Genomic DNA, 18,104 nt, shown 5'->3' with positions numbered 1-18,104 from the left:
GTATTGAGAATGACATTATTAATTTTTTTTTATTATGGAAAAGCTGGTTTATATTTTTTGAAAAAGACTTATTAAGTGTGCTGGAACAATAATAACCTTGTTTGGCAAAAGAAAAAACAATAATAACCTTTAAAAATTAAACAAAAAAAATGGGGAAGGGGGGATTTTTATTAGAGTGACAAATCAGATCCCATCCCATCTTGTACTTTAATTTAAACACCCACTCTGCGCGACGGTTCACTCTCAAGCTCAACAGAGTGACCGCGCTTTCTGTGCTCTCCTCTCGAGTTCTCAAACTGAAGGAGCTGCTGAAGCTGTTACTCCGCGAAAATGGCGAACTCGTCCAGAGATGACTCGCCCACCGACGGCGACACCTCTAGCGGCGACGCTCCTCCCTCCAATTCCAGCCTCTACTCCGAGGGTGAGAAGATCCTTGCCTACCATGGCCCTCGCATCTACGAAGCCAAGGCAAGTCAAACGAACCCTACTTTCGTTTCTCTTTCCCTGACCTCCATTTCTTTAATCTCTGTGCCCTAGTTTTCCGAATTCTCTATTTCTTGTTTTGTTTTACTTTTTGAATTTTGTTAAGCTTCGACGGAATGGTTTTGAATTTGTGTCTAGGGTTTTGGGGTTGTAATCCTTAGTCTTTGCGTGCAATTGGCTCCTTGTAGGTATTTCTTTTCTACCCAAAAAAGGAAAGAAAAAGAAAAGAAAAGAAATAAAGGTCTAGATAGCTATTTATTTTCCAAGGCAGTTGTTGATTTTGATTAGTTTGTTCAATATTGATTTGGAATTCCAACCTGCAATTAAGAAATAGTTCACAAAGAAATGGTTTAAATCTTGTTCTAAAGAAATTAATGCAGGAGTTTTCCTTTTTTTGCATCAATTGCAGGTTCTCTTCATGTTGAATTATTCATTTGGACCAATTTACTACTCTTGCACATATTGCACGCTTCAGTCTACTTCCTCAAAAATTATAAAATTAAAAAAATATATATATTATAACTCCAATCTAGCTCAGGTAGTAATTATGATTTTACCTTTTCACCGGAAGGGCATAATTCACATATCCTTTTAGATAATTATAACCCTTTATTAGTCCAGCTCTCTCTAGTACTACGGCATAACCAGCGTGGTTGGTGATTTTGTTCTGAAAGATGCAATGGGCCATCTGTGTAGTATGTATATATACAGGGAACTAGCTTTAACCTTTCACAAAAGTGAATTACCAATACTAAACCTGCTCCAAATTCAGCTATATTCCTTGAATTCTTTACTCTCTTTATGTTTCTGTAGTTATAAACTAAACAACTTTAACTTTTCACATTTCAGGTTCAAAAGGCAGAGCTGAGGAAAAATGAATGGAGATACTTTGTTCACTACCTTGTAAGTTGAATAACATCTCCCCCCATACACATTCTTGAATAATAAGGCATATTGTGGTGACAACATGTAGGTAAGCAAAGTATTTTCTGGTTATGATATTAACATTTGTACGGTTTGGTGTTTTGCAGGGTTGGAATAAAAAGTGAGTATGCCTTCTATAACTTCTATTCTATTTCTATCTACATTATTAAATTTTCCAATTTTAGAATGTGAAGTGAATGAGGTAAAGAATGCAACTCAGAGCTACCTCCAATGTTTCCCAAGTTTTCTAGTGGTACTGTGCTGTATTTTGGATCTAGTTTCATTCAAGAAAAATTAAACTTATAATTAAAACATTCCTCGACTATGCTTCCCTTATCTCCCCAAATATGATATTCTGACTTCCAAAGCTAAGCGAGCTACAATTATATCATGGAAATAACAATAGAAATAGAAGGTTCTAACTGGTTCAGTTTTTGTAAAGTCTTTTTATTGTTGTACATAAATTCTAGGATTCCTTTACCAGGTTGAAGGTGTTTATGGATAAAAGAAACTACCTCTTATGGTGTAGCATGGGATTCCAATGAAAGGAATAAAGAGAATAATAATAAAAGTAGGAATGGTGTTCTCTTTTCTTCTTTTTTTCATTTGATAATAAGTGGTAAAAATAGATATATGAAACCGATTTTCTGGTGTCTTTTGAAAACTGATGTTTTATTAAAGCTTTCTAAGCCATAAGATCATGCATGCATCACCCTGTTTTAATTTACAAAATAATCCCTCAAAATAATGCACATCTCATTTGTGTTGTCTGGAAACACTACCTTAGAGTTGTATAATCTTTACTCGAAATGTTTTCTTTCGTTATTAATTATGCCCTTTTCAAAAAGGGATACAGAAATCATTACTATGGCTTGGACATCTTGCCAACAGTTGGGACGAATGGGTAGGTGGGGATCGCCTGTTGAAAAATACTGAAGATAATATCATGAAGCAGCAAGCTCTTGACAAGAAACAAGGTGTGGACAAGAATACAAAATCAGGACGCTCAGCTCAAACAAAGCCAAAAAGTTCTTCTGGTTAGCTTTGCTCTTTGTTTTTTTCTTTAGTTTTAGTGCTGCAAAGGCTCCAATAGCAGTTTTCTCACTGCCTATCATCCTTTGTACATCCTTACTTGTTATCAATGATTTTTGTTTTTGTTGTGTTTTCTGTTGATACTAGTTACTGTGTGTTGAATTTTTGTAGATGCAAAAGCAGAGAAAGAAGACCACAAGAACAATGGTACAATTTACTTTCTGATATTTTATCTTTAATATTTTGTTCTTGAAAAACGCATGTTGTAAAAGACAATACCTGCATTTCTTAAAGAGTTAATATTAAATTTATTGCAGTGACAAAGGGGAAGAAGCGGAAGAATGACTTAGGTGCTGAGGTGTGGCATTTATTAGGATTAAATATTCTACTTGCATTTTTTTTCCCAGTTCCTTGGTAGCTGTCAGATGTGTTGTTCTCACTTGCCATCTTTACTCCTTACTTCCATTTTTCTGTGTGTGATAGGCTTGTGCGCATAAAATTGATACTCAGTGTTTCTTTTCTGAAGCTTTAAATGCTTATAGTGCTGGTCCTTTGAGCCCTTCTAATAAAAAAGAAAATGAAAATAAGAAACACGGAAATGCAGCTATCCCTGCTAAATTTTTATATTTGTCTGTGCCAAGCTGCATGTGTGTTTACTCACAAATGATAGATGCTTCCTTCCAGAACTCTTTAGATCTTTTTAAGTTTTCTTATTAACCTTTCTTTGATGGTGGAGTAATTGTGGGTTCTATAATTGTTAGAAGGACATTGTGTCCCTGGAAAAGCTTGTCAAGATTCAAATTCCTCCAACACTAAGGAAGCAACTTGTTGATGATTGGGAATTCATTTCTCAGCAGGATAAGGTAGACATGAACTGTTAGAAGCAACTTCTTCTGACAATTATGTAGGATGATGGTTTCGTAGTTAAATGACTTTCAGAAATGTATTTGGTTCTTCCAGCCTTTCAATGATACTTTTAAATGTTTCATTATTTATTGATTGCTGAAGAATTCTGTTTCTGCAGCTTGTTAAACTTCCTCGTTCTCCAACTGTAGATGACATTTTGCAGAAGTACCTCGACTACAGGACAAAGAAGGATGGCAAGTAAGTTTAGCCAAGCCTATTGCATAGAAGTTGATTTTCTATCCTTGTATTAGCTTTTGTTCTTTTTCTTTCCTGTGCTTGTTATTTGAATTGCTGTTTCTATTATTTAGTTCTGACATATATAAGTATGCTGCCCTATGGATTCATTATTGTATTTTGACATATGATGTCCGATGATTTAATTAACTCTATATAAGTAGGCCCCATTCAATTTTTTTCTTTTTTAATGTAAGATGGTGGTGATTGGCATGGACTATGCTTTCTTGAATACAGGGTGACTGATTCAGTAGGTGAAGTCCTGAAAGGAATACGATGTTACTTTGACAAAGCATTGCCAGTGATGCTCTTATACAAAAAGGAACGCAAACAGTATCAAGAAACAGTTGTAGGTGATGTCTCTCCATCAACAATATATGGTGCTGAACATTTACTACGACTCTTTGGTATGTTCACCAATAAGTGTCAGTTATTAGAAATGTTATGGACTTATGATTTTTTGTCTTGTCTGGTTGTCATTGTAATGTTTTTGACGTGCTATGTTTGATAAGAACGGAGGCTGGCCGGTTGATTCTTGTAAATGTGTGCTTTTGATGTCTCTTGCATTGAATTTAATCATTGCTGGCTCAGAAGCATTACTATCCTGTTAGGTCTCCTGGGCCTTTGCTTTGGTGGGACAGGACAAGCTTGGGTTTGCGAAGGTTGAGGTTTGAGGAAGAAGGGAAAGATACCTATAGCTAGGCATTTATAGTCCTCGCAACTTCTATAATTGCTTTCTTTGAAAATCCAACACAATTATCCTCAAGAAAGGACCTTAACTTGAAAGTTGTTTTACATATGAAGTGAATTTTGTTTTTCAAGGGAATCGCTTCTTGCAATGCTTAAGGACGCTGCTCCTAGTATTATTCGATCTGTTTAGAATGAATAAATTTCTCATCCATAATTTAGTCATTTTCTGTGGTGGTGACAACTTTTGGGAGAAATTTAGCCCATGCTGTTGATTTTGCAATCCTAATGTGTCCCCTCTGCTTTTAGAACTCACTGAATCTCGTGGTTTGTATAAGAAGTCTCTTCTGATTTGATTACCGTATCATGAGATGATTTGTGCAAATCATTTCTTTCCAAGTAAAATATGTTTTGTAATGAAAGTTGTCATATTTTAGAATTTGAATGCAATCGTGATAACTTTCTGGTGTTTGCAGTAAAGTTACCAGAGCTATTGGCTTATGTCAACATTGAGGAGGAAACACAGACCCGCTTACAGCAGAAATTACTTGATTTTCTCAAGTACGCCTTCAAACCTTTTACTTTATGTAAATCTCATTTGGAGATATTTCCGTTTTCTCAATTTTGGTTTCAGCAAGGCTAGATGAAAACTTATGCATCATCGACGTCGTCACATTTAGCTTCTTCTTGACTATTCCTTTGAACTGAAAAATTAGTTGTGCATTTGCAAGTCATTTTTTATATGTGATTGTATTATTATACGGTGAATTCTACTAGAGGATCAAAATCTTTTAAACCCCCTCTCTCTCTCTCTCTCTCTCTCTCTACTTTTGGGATGGGAACTCTTGTTTTACCTTTCGAGTATTTATGATGCACTAGAATTTACATGTGCACTTTGTCATTTATTTATTCCCGTGTTCTTCCTAAACATATGCTGGGTGCACTTTTTCACAAGAAGTAATATTTCATGGTCATGCAGGTTTCTGCAGAAAAATCAGAGTACATTCTTCCTTTCTGCTTATGATGGCTCAAAAAGTGTTGAAGGGAAAGGCAAGGGGAAACATGACTGAATTGCCACAGAAACTGCTCTAACTTCTGCTCTCTCATACTTGCCATCTTTGGATGGATGGCAAGGGCAGTGCAGAGATTCATGACCTAGTTGGCATGTTATGGATTCATCCACCAAGACAATCCACAAACATGGAACATCCAGTTTGTTGTTGTAACATTAGCATTAATTCATTCTTTTTTTTTTCCTTTTTTTTTTTTTGGACTTGTTGCTCTGTGAAGAGAATTTCTTGCTTGAATACCACAAGTTATTCTTGTAACCTTGGCAAGCAATAGTTGTGTTTATGATGTGCATTTGTAAAAACTCTGGTTAAAGAAACAAAAATTGTAGTTGGAATTTTAATGTAGGCATCCACAACGTTGACATTCATTATGACCTTTATCATATCTATAGAAAATCCTCTGTTTGGTCAGTCATGAAAATTTAATCTTCTTCATCCAGTCTTGATAAAAATCAAGGGTGGGATAGATACAAACACATACAGAACTGTAGAATGGCTGACAGCTGCAACGCCAACTGTAAACTGCAAAATTGCACTAGCCATGGCCAATCGATGGGCCATAGCTTGCTGATCCACAATAAGAAACAAAGCACAAGTTTATTCTTGAATTGGCAGAGTTATTGTAGACAGAATTGTCTTTGATCATTCCAGGTTACTGCCAGCTACATCCAGGACAAACCTAAACCTCACAACATTCCTTTCCATTCTCTCAAATGCCTCGTTAACATAATCCATCTTTACAGTCTCTATGAAAGACTTCAAACCCTTGTCTGCCCAGAACTCCAATATTTCCTGAGTTTCTTCCATGCTGCCGATGAAGCTCCCGGTAATGGTCCTCTTCCCTGTATAACAACAAAAAATTTAAATTACTGTATCAACCTAAATTCTCATTTCTATATTCTAACCTCACTCAGTTCAATGGAAAAATGTAACAGAAATGGTAGCAGAGGATGTACCTAGAATTATGTCAACTGCATCCAACTGCAGAGGCTTAGGTACAGCAGCAACTATTATGAGTTTCCCATCAACCTTGAGCAGCGAAAGGTACGATCGCAGCGGGTGCAAAGCTGGCACCGTGTCAAGAATATAGTCAAGGCTATTAGCAGCTCCCTCCATCTCAGCTGCATTGGAGCTCACCAGAAAAGCATCTGCACCTAAAATTTTCAAAGCCTCTTCCCTCTTCTTATCGGAAGAACTTATCACAGTCACATGGTGACCCATTGCCTTTGCAATTAACACACCCAGATGACCAACTCCTCCTAAACCCAATATTCCTGCCTTGAGAACCTTATTAGAACCCATGAATTGCTTCAGTGGACTGTAAGCTGTCACCCCAGCACACAACAATGGAGCTGCCTGATCCGGTGCTAGCTTCTCGGGTATTCGAACCACAAACCTACATTCACTCTAATTTTTTCAGGGTAACTCAAAACGTAGGCAACATGGATAGATTTATTTACTTGTTTTCTTGGTTACCTTTGATGAACAACCATGGCAGAGGAGAAGCCTCCCCTTGTGGGACTTCCATCTTTGTTGGTATCATTGAAAGTGAAGATTTTGTTGTGGCAATATTGCTCCATGTTGGATTGGCACGACAGGCATTCTCCACAGGACCCAACTATACATCCAACTCCCACCAAGTCCCCAACTCTAAATTTATTTACCTCTGAACCCAACTCCACCACTTCTCCCACCACTTCATGCCTTCAAATTCAAGCACAACAAAGGGTTAGATAGTAAAAGCAGTAGCCATAACAGGTTTAACAGCACTATTGATCTACAAGGAAGCCCAAAACATAAGCTTCTTTTGGTAATATGCAGCATGCATGAAATGAAGCAGCCTGATTTGTGTGCTTTATATATTATGCCAAAATATGCTCACCCAGGAACCAAAGGGTAATTGGTATTGTGAATCTCATTCCTCATCTGATGAAGATCTGTGTGGTCCACTCCACAGTACAAAACCTTCAACACTACATCTTCTGAACCTGTTTTCCTGCATGTTCATGGGGACATTTATAAACTAGTTCATTACCTACCTACCACCACCACCTAGAGAGAGAGAGAGAGAGAGAGAGAGAGAGAGAGACCTGAGATTGAATGAATAGGGAGAAAGAATTCCAGAAGTGTCTCTGGCTGCCCAACCAAATGCCTTTCTTCCCTCCATTTGTTACAGATATCAATTGGTAAGCAATGAACAAAATGAGCAAGGCAACAAGAGAGAATAATAATCAAGTAATAATAGAATGGTGAAGCTGGTGTATTGCTCTTTGGGGGTTTTATACTCATCTCAAGCTCCATGACCAATTGACCCTCAGCCTTAGTTTTTAATGAATTGAAAGAGTACTATATCAGAGAGGTGCTCTGCATTCAGTCAGAAAAGTTTACAAAATGTAGTCCAAGGCTGTGGAGGCTGCAAGTGAAAACAAATAAATCAACATATTAAATGTGAGAAGGCATTTGGGAGATTTGTGGAGACATGACCAAAATCAATGCTTTTGACTATAATATTTCTTTGTGGATGCTCAAGTTGATTGCCTAGCCTCATCACACACGTCATGTATCTTCACCTTTACAAGGACTCACTGAGAGAAAGTTGGTCAGCCCCTCATAATTTGGCAGTCTATATACTTTCCATCAGGCCTCTGCTTCCAGAATGCATGCATGCAAAGGGTATTGCAACTCTATTAGCACAAGGAGAAGCCATGTCTGAAAAATAGAATAGTTACTAGTTTTAGGAATTTTTGACCAAAGAATTGGCTGCCCATATTGAATGTGACAACAGATAAGTTTTATGTTTTAGCCATTTTATTCTTGGGTTTGATTGTTGCCAGTCCAATTTGCATTCCCATCACCTTTAAATCACAACCAAAAATAAAAATAAATAAATAAATAACACAAACAGTTATATAAGATAAGAATAATACAAACTTCTCCTCATCAGCTGCTCAACCCTATCCATCCATATATTCAAGCTGCCCCTTCACTTTGCATCAAACTTTCCTTGTGCAGAATTGAATGATAATTAAGACCCTGTAAAAGTTTGGTTTTAAATTGCTATGGAATTAACAGTTACTTACTGCAACCATTTTCTTTTTATTTTAAAACAAATCAATCACACTAATTTCCATTAAAAAAAAAATTCTGTCACTAATTTCCATAAATTTTAAAAACATGAATAAGCACAAATGAAACACTATCGCCCTTGTGTTTCAAAAAAAGAATGAGATTATCAAACGCCAATTAATCAATCAACGAGAAAACGTAAAATCAAATTGAAGAAATCATAATAAAAAATTTAGTAATAAAATCCAAATCGAATCAAATTAGCAAATTACATGGTAAACTAGATATTATAATTCTCCAAGAAGAGGGAAAAAAAAAAAGAACGAGAAAATGACTGGACCGCAGGTCATTGAAGATCATAACTTTTTTGCAAACAAATTCAACGGCCCAAATCCCATTTGTTCCTTCCACCTCCGCAATGAGCACATTGTGTGGAGACCATGTCATCACCTCCTCCAATTAACCCCCAGTCTCAGTCTCAGTGCCACTGACCCACCGCTGCAAACGAAAGAGACGATGCTTCCAGCTTCCAAGTTCTCACCTTCAACTCACGCCAAGCTCTGAGAGAGAGACCCTCTCTCCTCTCTCCTCTCTCAAAAACCCAAATGGAAAGCCTCCTCCATTATCCAATTCCAATCAGAGCCAGCTACCACCACTACTCTCTTCTTCTGAGTCATCACCCCACCACAACTCGACTCAACTCGCCCTCCCCAAAACCCATCATCCGCTCTCCCCTTTTTCGCTTCAAACCCCTTCCTCCTCTCCGCAATTCCACCACTCTCCGATGCACCGCCGACGCATGCGATCACGATCACCACCACCATGACCATCACCACCATCACCACCACCATCATCATCATCACCATGGCTCTGATGAGCTCACCGGACCTCAGAAACAGTTCGTCCGATTCGCCAAGGCAGTACGTTGGACGGACCTCGCCGATTTCCTCAGGGAGCACTTGCAGTTGTGCTTCTGCTCCACCGCTCTCTTTCTCGCAGCCGCTGCCTGCCCTTATTTGATGCCCAAGCTCGCCGTGAAGCCTATGCAGAACGCTTTCATACTCATCGCATTTCCTCTAGTAGGGGTGAGAACCAAGACCTGACATTTTTTGTGTTCAGTTGACTAATAAACCCTAGAATTTGGTCTGCACTGTGCAATTATTTATTGAGTTTGAATTCACTTTAATCGTAGGTCTCTGCGGCACTTGACGCGCTGACAGATATTAGTGGCGGGAAGGTGAACATTCATGTGTTAATGGCTTTAGCGGCCTTTGCTTCCGTGTTCATGGGGAATGCATTGGAAGGAGGGTTACTGTTGGCAATGTTCAATCTTGCTCATATCGGTAAGCATTTCAATTTCAAGTTCGATACTTTTTTTGGTGGCAATGTGTATTGATCAATGGTTGTGCGTTGATTTCAGCTGAGGAGTATTTCACCAGTCGTTCCATGATCGATGTGAAAGAGTTGAAAGAAAATTATCCGGATTTCGCCCTTGTGCTTGACATCAATGATGAAGAACTTCCCAATACATCTAATTTGGCGTACAAGCAGGTTCCTGTGCACGACCTACAAGTGGGGTCGTTTATCTTGGTCGGAGCTGGCGAGGTATGGGAACAAATTTACCATGTTTTTTTATTTTTTTCGATATGGTTGGTAGTTTATAGTCAAGCTATGACCCTAAATGCCTGTCTGTGAGATACGTGTCATGTCGTTACTGATCAACGACCCACTTTGTGGATGATGTTTACAAGTATCAGTAGTGCAGTGATTTTCCAGCATCTTGAAACTGTTTTCGGCCACAAATCCGCCCATTGAATTTCCTTAATCATGTAGTTTAGTGTTCTCTCTCATTGTTCTTTTATGAATCGAGTAGGTTTTGTCCTCACTCTAATGACATATCGTTTATATCTCATTAAATGACACATTAGAATGTGGAAGCATAGTAATTGGGGCTTGTATTGTGATTAGTCTGTGCCTGTAGATTGTGAAATTTTCCAAGGTAATGCCACCATTACCATTGAGCACTTGACAGGAGAAGTTAAACCATTGGAGACAACAGTTGGAGACAGGGTACCTGGTGGTGCAAGGAACTTGGATGGCAGGATAATAGTGAAGGTGACAGTTGCCTTAGCTAGGTTTTTAGAGTTCTTGTGCTAGTAAATCTTGTTGATGATGATGGTGATTGGGTGCTAAATCCAATTGTTGATGCAGGCAACAAAAACTTGGAAAGAGTCAACCCTTAGCAGGATTGTGCAATTGACTGAAGAAGCACAACTGAATAAACCAAAGCTTCAGAGGTGGCTGGATCAGTTTGGCGAGCAATACAGCAAGGTGGTTGTAGTTTTGTCAGCTGCTATTGCTCTTCTTGGTCCATTCCTATTCAAGTGGCCATTTATTGGTACATCAGGTAATCTGCACTAAGCACTTTCACTCTGACGCACTCTTGCCACTAACGAGTTTTCTTTTTTTACTACCAGTTTGGAATATCAAAATCTAAAAGAACTACTTTTTGTCTGCCACTAAAAGAACTAGCTGAAGAGCTGCTTTGCACTAGATGTATTCATAATAGGTTGAAATAACTGTTCGAAACTATTGTGTTAAAAATTTTACCTAACTCCGGGTGTTGTGGGGGTCTACAGATTTTTTCCCCTATTATTTATCTTTTGTGTTTTTTTGGGGACATGCTTGTCATCCATTTGGTTGATGTCTGCTTAATACTTTAGCTTGTAGAGGGTCAGTTTATAGAGCATTGGGCCTCATGGTGGCAGCATCACCATGTGCTTTGGCTGTAGCTCCGTTGGCATATGCTACTGCAATTAGCTCCTGCGCAAAGAAGGTAGACATCATGATATTTGCTTCTTTTACATGCATTTATGTATTGCAGTTGTAAACTGTGTGCAGTAAAATTTCATTGGGTATTAGCAGAAAGTTCAGTTAATGCGATTGGGGATTGACGCATTACCTTCCATTTTCCATACAGGGGATATTGCTGAAAGGTGGCCATGTGCTAGATGCTCTGGCTTCTTGTCACACAATTGCATTTGATAAAACTGGGACCTTGACAACTGGGGGGCTAGCATTCAAAGCGATTGAACCAATTTACGGGCACCGGATGAGAAACAATATATCAGATTTTTCTTCCTGTTGTGTCCCTAGCTGTGAAAAGGAGGCCCTTGCTGTTGCTGCTGCAATGGAGAAGGGCACCACTCACCCTATTGGAAGGTAGTGTTCTCTGACAGAACCCCATTAATTTGTCTGTTGAATCTTCAACTTACTCTACCCTGCGATTGAAATCTGTAAATATCCTTTCTGATTCAACATGTATTCATCTACTTTGTTTCCTGCTCAAAAAGAGTATTGTACAATTCTACCCCTTGCAGAAAAATATTTGTTTAAATTTCCTCTAGTCTATTAATGGGGTTTATTTGAATCATATATACTGTTTAACATATGAAACATGTTCAACTTGATGTTATCAGTACTTATATATCTTTCTTTTCTTGTGTCAGAGCTGTGGTAGACCATAGTGAAGGGAAAGACCTTCCTTCTGTTTCTGTTGAGAGTTTCGAGTACTTTCCAGGCAGAGGTCTAATTGCTACTCTCAATGGCATAGAGGTAATTTGTGTTCTAACTAGCATATATCTTTTGTTTTATACATTTCAGCTTTAATAACGCAATGCTTTACTCATTTTCTGCTCCAATATGACCCCTTCTGTTCTGTAGGCTATATTTGCTGCAATTTTGTCATGTCTTAGCCATTTTTTAATCTATAAAGATTTCTATCTGGCACCTACCATATCCCAGCAGTACTCTCTTAGACATACTACACAGTGCATGGTTATTTATTCCTCTGATTGCATATCACCACTAATTTATGCTTACATTAGCTAAATTCTTTTGGAACTTCATCTTTTGTAATGAATAAGATCATACAGGCATTAGTTGTCTTCCAACCTACCTTTTTTGAGTGCTTTTGGTCAGTAACAGGGAATTTGATGCACATTGATTTCTATCTTGTTATAGTTAGGAACTGGAGGGGATAAACTGTTGAAAGCATCTCTTGGTTCAGTAGATTTCATCACCTCACTTTGTAGATCGGAGGATGCATCAAAAAAGATCAAGGAAGCTGTGAATGCATCTTCTTATGGAACTGAATTTGTTCGTGCTGCTCTTTCAGTCAACGAAAAGGTGAGGTTTCATCAAAAAGGTTTTACTTGTGCACTGGTGTTCAAAATTGATAACTATACATAATAAGAGCATATGTTGACAAGCTAAACAGGATAGACACTTTATGAAATTTTTGTTTGTTTATCAATTGGAGCACCCATATTCCTATGTTAGGGTTTTTTTTAGCCTTTTCTAGGGATGCAAGCTGATGGATCACTAAATTATCACGAGTCTATGCAGGTAACGCTGATTCACCTTGAGGACAGGCCTCGACCTGGGGTCTCGGATGTCATAGAAGAGTTACGAGATGAAGCCAAGCTTCGTGTAATGATGTTGACTGGTGACCATGAGTCAAGTGCATGGAGAGTTGCAAATGCTGTAGGTATCAATGAAGTTTATTCTAGCCTGAAGCCTGAGGATAAGCTGAGTCATGTTAAGGATGTCTCAAGGGATATGGGTGAGTTTTGCAATTGTCAATCCTTATACATGCCAATTGAAATGATTTACACAATCCTTGCCATTTTTTAAGTCCCTCTGAGGTTTAGCAATAGCATAGTTTATGACTAGATGTTTACAATCTTTATCTTTTGAGTTAGCAGAATGAAAATGCTGAGGAATTTGTTTATCCCTTCCACTTTGTTTCAATTCATTCCTAGTACATAGTCTAGTTGAAAAATTCTCTTCCATGATTTCTAATGCTTTGCTTCTAATAAATTCCTAACAGATCGTCATTTGTTAAAACAAGGATTTGACATTTTTCATGCATACACTAGCCATTATACAAGTTCATATATTTGTATGCAGTCATCAATATATGCATGTCCTGCATGTTTTTTAAGTATTATTACTCTGAGAATCAATAAGAGAAATCACATTTGCATGATGTATTTTCACCGAGAATGTCTTTTCTTCTTGTTTCTCCAGCCATGTCCATATCTTTTCCCATTTTCATTTCAACTATGCAAAAATAAAGTCATAAGAATGTTTTGTAAGGAAAAAAAAGGTGAAGATGGAAACTAAGTTCTTTTCTTCACATCTTTATCGGAAGTTTTGTAGCTCAAAAGATTCAGGGGTTTTACTACAGGTGGAGGTCTGATAATGGTGGGTGAAGGTATTAATGATGCTCCAGCACTTGCAGCAGCCACTGTGGGGATAGTCCTTGCCCAACGTGCTAGTGCAACTGCCACAGTTGTTGCAGATGTATTGTTGCTGCGGGACAATATATCGGTTGTACCATTCTGTATCGCAAAGTCTCGCCAAACAACTTCCCTCGTACGTGCTACAACATTTATCCCATCATGTGTTTGTTATTTTCTGTTCCTGACGTTATTTCCTTTATGTACATGCAGGTGAAGCAGAGTGTAGGCCTTGCTTTATCTTGTATAGTTTTGGCCTCTCTTCCATCTGTTTTAGGATTTCTTCCCCTCTGGTTAACGGTATAAATCGATTTAATAGTTCATTCTCTGATATCTTATTGCTACTTCTTTTTCCATGTACAGCATTGCAAGCAGTGGCATATTATAAGACATGTCTGTGCATTAGCATGTGATTGAAAGTTGTAGGCTTGCATCTTTTTCCTATCTGAACTCTTGGCTGCTCTCTAACTTTAGCTTCCGGTTTCATGATTGCTCTTCTTTGGTGACATGTAGGTTCTGTTACATGAAGGCGGTACCCTTGTTGTTTGCCTCAATTCTATCCGTGCTCTAAACCACCCAACATGGTCCTGGAGACAGGATTTGTGGCATTTGGTTAGCGAACTGAAATCTAGACTTGTATTACCGAAGAAACTTGATACCAGCTCAAACACTATCCAACCTGCAGTTGAGTAACTTCAGCACTTTCACCCTTATAAATTCTTTTAGCAAGTTGGTATATATAGCAAAGGACAAGGGCAAGGGCAAGCTAATCCAAATACATTTATGTATTAACAGGAGAACCGTCATAATCTCTTGTAAGTAAATATTATCTTGTCAAGGGTCCGATATTTAACCTGAAATTAGTCTTGGTTTCCGGCCGAATTGCCTAATTTGTCGACAGATCATTACAATTTCTTCTGTAAAGCTTGGGACATTCAATTTGTATGTTTAATTTAAACCCCCGGAAAGCAATAAAGCGGTCATTCAGAGAAAAGAAAAAAAAGAAGAGCCTTGGGGAGAAATTCATTGACCAAAATGTGAAGATACATAATCTTAAAGTCTGTAGAGAATTTTACAATGTTATAATAAGTTGCGTAAAAGACTTGGTGACGGCTGAGAGAGTCATGTTTGACATGTTCCCATGTATTGCTCTCCAAACAACCTTTTTTATAGTTACCTAATCCAAACTTACAACTCAGTGCATGGAGCTGTCGCCTTTTGCTGACATGGTTCAACAACATAACAGGATAACGAAACTTGCATGTTAATTTCTCGTTTTTAACTGCAAGTGCTTCTTTACCTACCAACTTTCCAACAAAACATCAACGTTTCAAAACCGCAACGGACTTGTATCTCAAATGGTAAAAAGAGCATTTAACCCTACACCTGATACCCTAGTTTCAATTCTCCCTTTCTCCAATATTGCTCGTCTCAAACAATACAAAAATAAAAATACAAACCACAAATTTTTGTACCACCCGAGACCTTAATTTGAAAAGAGAGATTTTTCCTCACCCAAGAAGTAAACGTAGTACTTTAACCAGTAGTGAATCGTTAAACTGAAAAACGATAAAAAGACTTTTGCTTTTTTTTTCTTCTTGTTTTGCTTAGACTTGTGACTTGTCACGCACCTCTTCTGTTGTATTATAATTTATAGGGTTAGGTACTAGGCCATTAGCTGTCACATAAAACCCACTCTATTTTCAGTCTGAAGAATCGTGGTTCAAGATTACTGAAATGGCCTCTACATTTTGTACGGAAATTACCAGATAGAATTTCTGTTGCGTGGCAGACTGTTTTGGTTTGGTGGTTTTTGGGTCTTATTGCATTTTAGTTTGGATCTTTAAACAGGTGGCTCAGAACTCAGTCAGAACCCTTTTTTTCTTTTACTTATTTCAGATTATATAACATAAGCAGGAAATAAAATAAACCCAAAATATTAAAGAGGACGAGAAATAAGATTGAAATTTTGAGGATTCATTTTTCTCTCTCTTTTTTTTTCTTTTTTTCTTTTTAAATGAAGTTGCATGTTGTTTTTCGATGAACAAGGCCCAAAAGTTCCCTTCCCTCTTGGATTGGATGCCCACCTTCAGACCTCTCTCTCTTCTCCAACACCATCTCTTCTTCCTCATCTCAGTCTCTCTCATTACTCTCTCTCTCTCTCTCTCTCTCTCTCTCTCTCTCTCTCTCTCTCTCTGTACATTGACCATAATTATTATTTCCCCTAATAATTAAACCCAAAGAAAGCAAAAGGAAAAAAAAAACAACACAAACCCAGTTATTTTTCACTACCCAGCTTCAACTTCCACCATATCTTTTGACCATCATTTTTTCACTAACTAGTCCAACTCCTCCGTGCAGAAGCCCTTAGCTTTTGCATTGAGCTTCATTCATTCATTCATTCATTTCTTCACTGAATTTGAATTTCCCAAGAACTCCCCAACTTCTCATCAAATTTCTCACTCGATCCTGCTAACCCCAATTCGCTTTACAGCAACATTCCTAAACCCATCGTTACTAGCAGCCTGCTGCATACAAATCCCACTCTGCTCCAACCCCGCCATGTAGCTCCTCACCTCCTTCCTTATCATCCCCTGCATCACCGCCAACAACTCCACCGGTATATTCTGAAACGGAGCCCGAGCCGGAGCTGGATCTGGAACCGGATTCTGAATCGGAATCGGAACCGGCGCCTGAGTCGACTCGGTTGCCGCCACCCGGTTCGACACCTCGCCCGAGTCAACCCCGGGCAGCGACAGAGACAGCGAAGTCGTAGGGTCGTTCTCCTTCTGTTTTTCGTTGTTGCTATTGTTGTCGTTGGAAGACGACGTCGTTTCCGCGAGCGGCAGAACCCCTCCGGATCGTGCCACGGGTCTGTACACGTGGCACTCGGACAGAGACATAACCGGTACTACGCTGGAGTCGCTCATATCTGAACCGGACGGGCTACCCGGGCTCATGTAAAGCCCGGTGGAAACGGGCATGCCCGACCCGGCACTCACGGATCGCTTCAGCGGCGGCTGCTCGTGGTCATGAAGGAAATGACCATCGTAGCCTCCGCTTCCGCCAAGACCTCCTCCGGGAAAAACGACGCCGATATCGGAGCACTTACGCTTGAGCGTGGAGTTCCAGTGGTTCTTGATGGCGTTGTCGGTTCGGCCGTTGAGGAGGCGGGCGATGGTGGCCCACTTGTTGCCGAAGCGGGCGTGGGCCCGGATTATGGTGTCGTCTTCCTCTGGCGTGAAGGCACGGTGCTCCACCTGAGGGGAGAGCTGGTTGCACCACCGGAGCCGGCACGACTTGCCGGAGCGACCGGGTATCGACTTGCTGATCAGAGACCAGTTACGGGGGCCGTGCTTCTGTACCAGCCTCTGCAGAGCGTCGTCCTCTTCAGGGCTCCATGGACCCTTTATCCGATCCATATCTTTTCTGCTCACTGCCATCACAAGTACCAAGTCAATCTCTTATCTCTCTCTCTCTCAATTTATTTCTCTCCAATTTTGAATTTGAAGTTACGAAAATATAGAGATTTTTGGTTTTGGGTTGAAGGAGGAGGAAAAAACAGAAAGGAGAGAGGGGTGAGGGGGCTTTTATAACAGAGAGTGGGAGGTGGGGGTGACCGGTTGAGCAGGTGAAGGGGTTGTTAGTGGTTTGTAGGTTTGGAGGTTTGGAGGTTTGTAGGGGTAAGCGGCACCGCTTTGTACGAGGCAATCGGTTAAATGGAGGAGGTTTGGGGGGGTTTGGGATACAGCTGGCGAAGGGACACGCGTCAAATCCAAACTGCACTGATTTGCATAACATCACTCTCTTCTTCTTAGGCTTTGCTTTTCTTTTTTCTTTCTTTCTCGCTTTATTTACTTCTTTAATGACATTGCAGAATGGAGCGTCTGCTTTACTCACAATTGAGTTGAGTGTCTCTCTCTCTTTTAAAATTTTATAAAAAAATTAAATTAAATCAAGCTAATAGTTAATCTAATTAGCTCACATTTGGATTTTTATTTTATTTTATATAATTCATATCTAGAGAGGACACTCGAGTCGGAGGCAAAATAATTACTTTTAACGACTTGGGCTACAAACTTTTTGTTGAGATTTAAATTGAGGCATCAAGTTGGGTACGACTCTTTGCGATGGGATTGGGAGCGTTCTGGTTTTGCACGCATGCTTTTACTGTTGTGGAAGTTTTTTGTGGCAAAAGCCAAACACTTTCAAGCCATAAATTACGTCAGTTTTTGAACTTTACTATAAAAATAAATAAAATAATAATTGTTGAGGGATAACGATGAATGATAAGTTGATAACGGTTGGGTTGGGTTGGGTATGAGTTTGACTGGGGAAAGCCAGGCTGTAGAGCATTTTCGTGTGTGGGATATTTTTATTTTCCTTTTCAAACATTAAA

General features: G+C 39.1%; 4 protein-coding genes across 6 annotated transcripts; 2 read left to right on the top strand and 2 right to left on the bottom strand.

Annotated features, from left to right (window-relative positions):
- The first annotated feature begins 190 nt into the window (after nucleotides 1-190).
- LOC110769982 (MRG family protein) lies at nucleotides 191-5,704 on the top strand. 2 transcript variants are annotated; one of them, XM_021974050.2, is made up of 11 exons: nucleotides 191-468; nucleotides 1,333-1,386; nucleotides 1,515-1,528; nucleotides 2,299-2,444; nucleotides 2,611-2,646; nucleotides 2,757-2,797; nucleotides 3,201-3,302; nucleotides 3,464-3,543; nucleotides 3,817-3,986; nucleotides 4,743-4,827; nucleotides 5,246-5,704. In XM_021974050.2, the coding sequence occupies exons 1-11, from the start codon at nucleotides 331-333 to the stop codon at nucleotides 5,334-5,336; spliced, it is 957 nt and encodes a 318-aa protein (XP_021829742.1). In that variant the 5' UTR covers nucleotides 191-330; the 3' UTR covers nucleotides 5,337-5,704. The 2 variants fall into 2 exon arrangements, with proteins under 2 accessions (XP_021829742.1, XP_021829744.1); XM_021974052.2 differs by having other exon boundaries at nucleotides 329-468; nucleotides 2,256-2,444.
- Nucleotides 5,705-5,753: 49 nt separating this feature from the next.
- LOC110769980 (cinnamyl alcohol dehydrogenase 1-like) lies at nucleotides 5,754-7,618 on the bottom strand. The gene is made up of 5 exons (XM_088255037.1): nucleotides 7,427-7,618; nucleotides 7,219-7,332; nucleotides 6,813-7,040; nucleotides 6,293-6,732; nucleotides 5,754-6,178 (listed from the first exon to the last, which is right to left on the bottom strand). Exons 1-5 carry the CDS (start codon nucleotides 7,501-7,503, stop codon nucleotides 5,979-5,981), a joined length of 1,059 nt encoding a protein of 352 aa, XP_088111163.1. The 5' UTR covers nucleotides 7,504-7,618; the 3' UTR covers nucleotides 5,754-5,978.
- A 1,164-nt stretch (nucleotides 7,619-8,782) lies between these two features.
- HMA1 (heavy metal atpase 1) lies at nucleotides 8,783-14,565 on the top strand. 2 transcript variants are annotated; one of them, XM_021974053.2, is made up of 13 exons: nucleotides 8,784-9,487; nucleotides 9,595-9,745; nucleotides 9,823-10,007; nucleotides 10,371-10,517; nucleotides 10,614-10,809; nucleotides 11,126-11,238; nucleotides 11,383-11,624; nucleotides 11,912-12,017; nucleotides 12,426-12,590; nucleotides 12,810-13,026; nucleotides 13,654-13,841; nucleotides 13,919-14,005; nucleotides 14,219-14,565. In XM_021974053.2, the coding sequence occupies exons 1-13, from the start codon at nucleotides 9,008-9,010 to the stop codon at nucleotides 14,396-14,398; spliced, it is 2,457 nt and encodes an 818-aa protein (XP_021829745.2). In that variant the 5' UTR covers nucleotides 8,784-9,007; the 3' UTR covers nucleotides 14,399-14,565. The 2 variants fall into 2 exon arrangements, with proteins under 2 accessions (XP_088110199.1, XP_021829745.2); XM_088254073.1 differs by lacking the exons at nucleotides 13,919-14,005; nucleotides 14,219-14,565 and having other exon boundaries at nucleotides 8,783-9,487; nucleotides 13,618-13,756.
- Nucleotides 14,566-15,661: 1,096 nt separating this feature from the next.
- Nucleotides 15,662-17,404, bottom strand: MYBR1 (myb domain protein r1). The gene has a single exon (XM_021974049.2). The coding sequence runs from the start codon at nucleotides 17,146-17,148 to the stop codon at nucleotides 16,165-16,167; it is 984 nt and encodes a 327-aa protein (XP_021829741.2). The 5' UTR covers nucleotides 17,149-17,404; the 3' UTR covers nucleotides 15,662-16,164.
- Nucleotides 17,405-18,104: the final 700 nt, after the last annotated feature.

This window comes from Prunus avium, chromosome 6 (genome assembly GCF_965620075.1).
Source record: "Prunus avium chromosome 6, drPruAviu1.hap1.1, whole genome shotgun sequence".
NCBI classification, from domain to species: domain Eukaryota; kingdom Viridiplantae; phylum Streptophyta; class Magnoliopsida; order Rosales; family Rosaceae; genus Prunus; species Prunus avium.
This window is presented reverse-complemented; position numbering and strand designations above follow the sequence as displayed.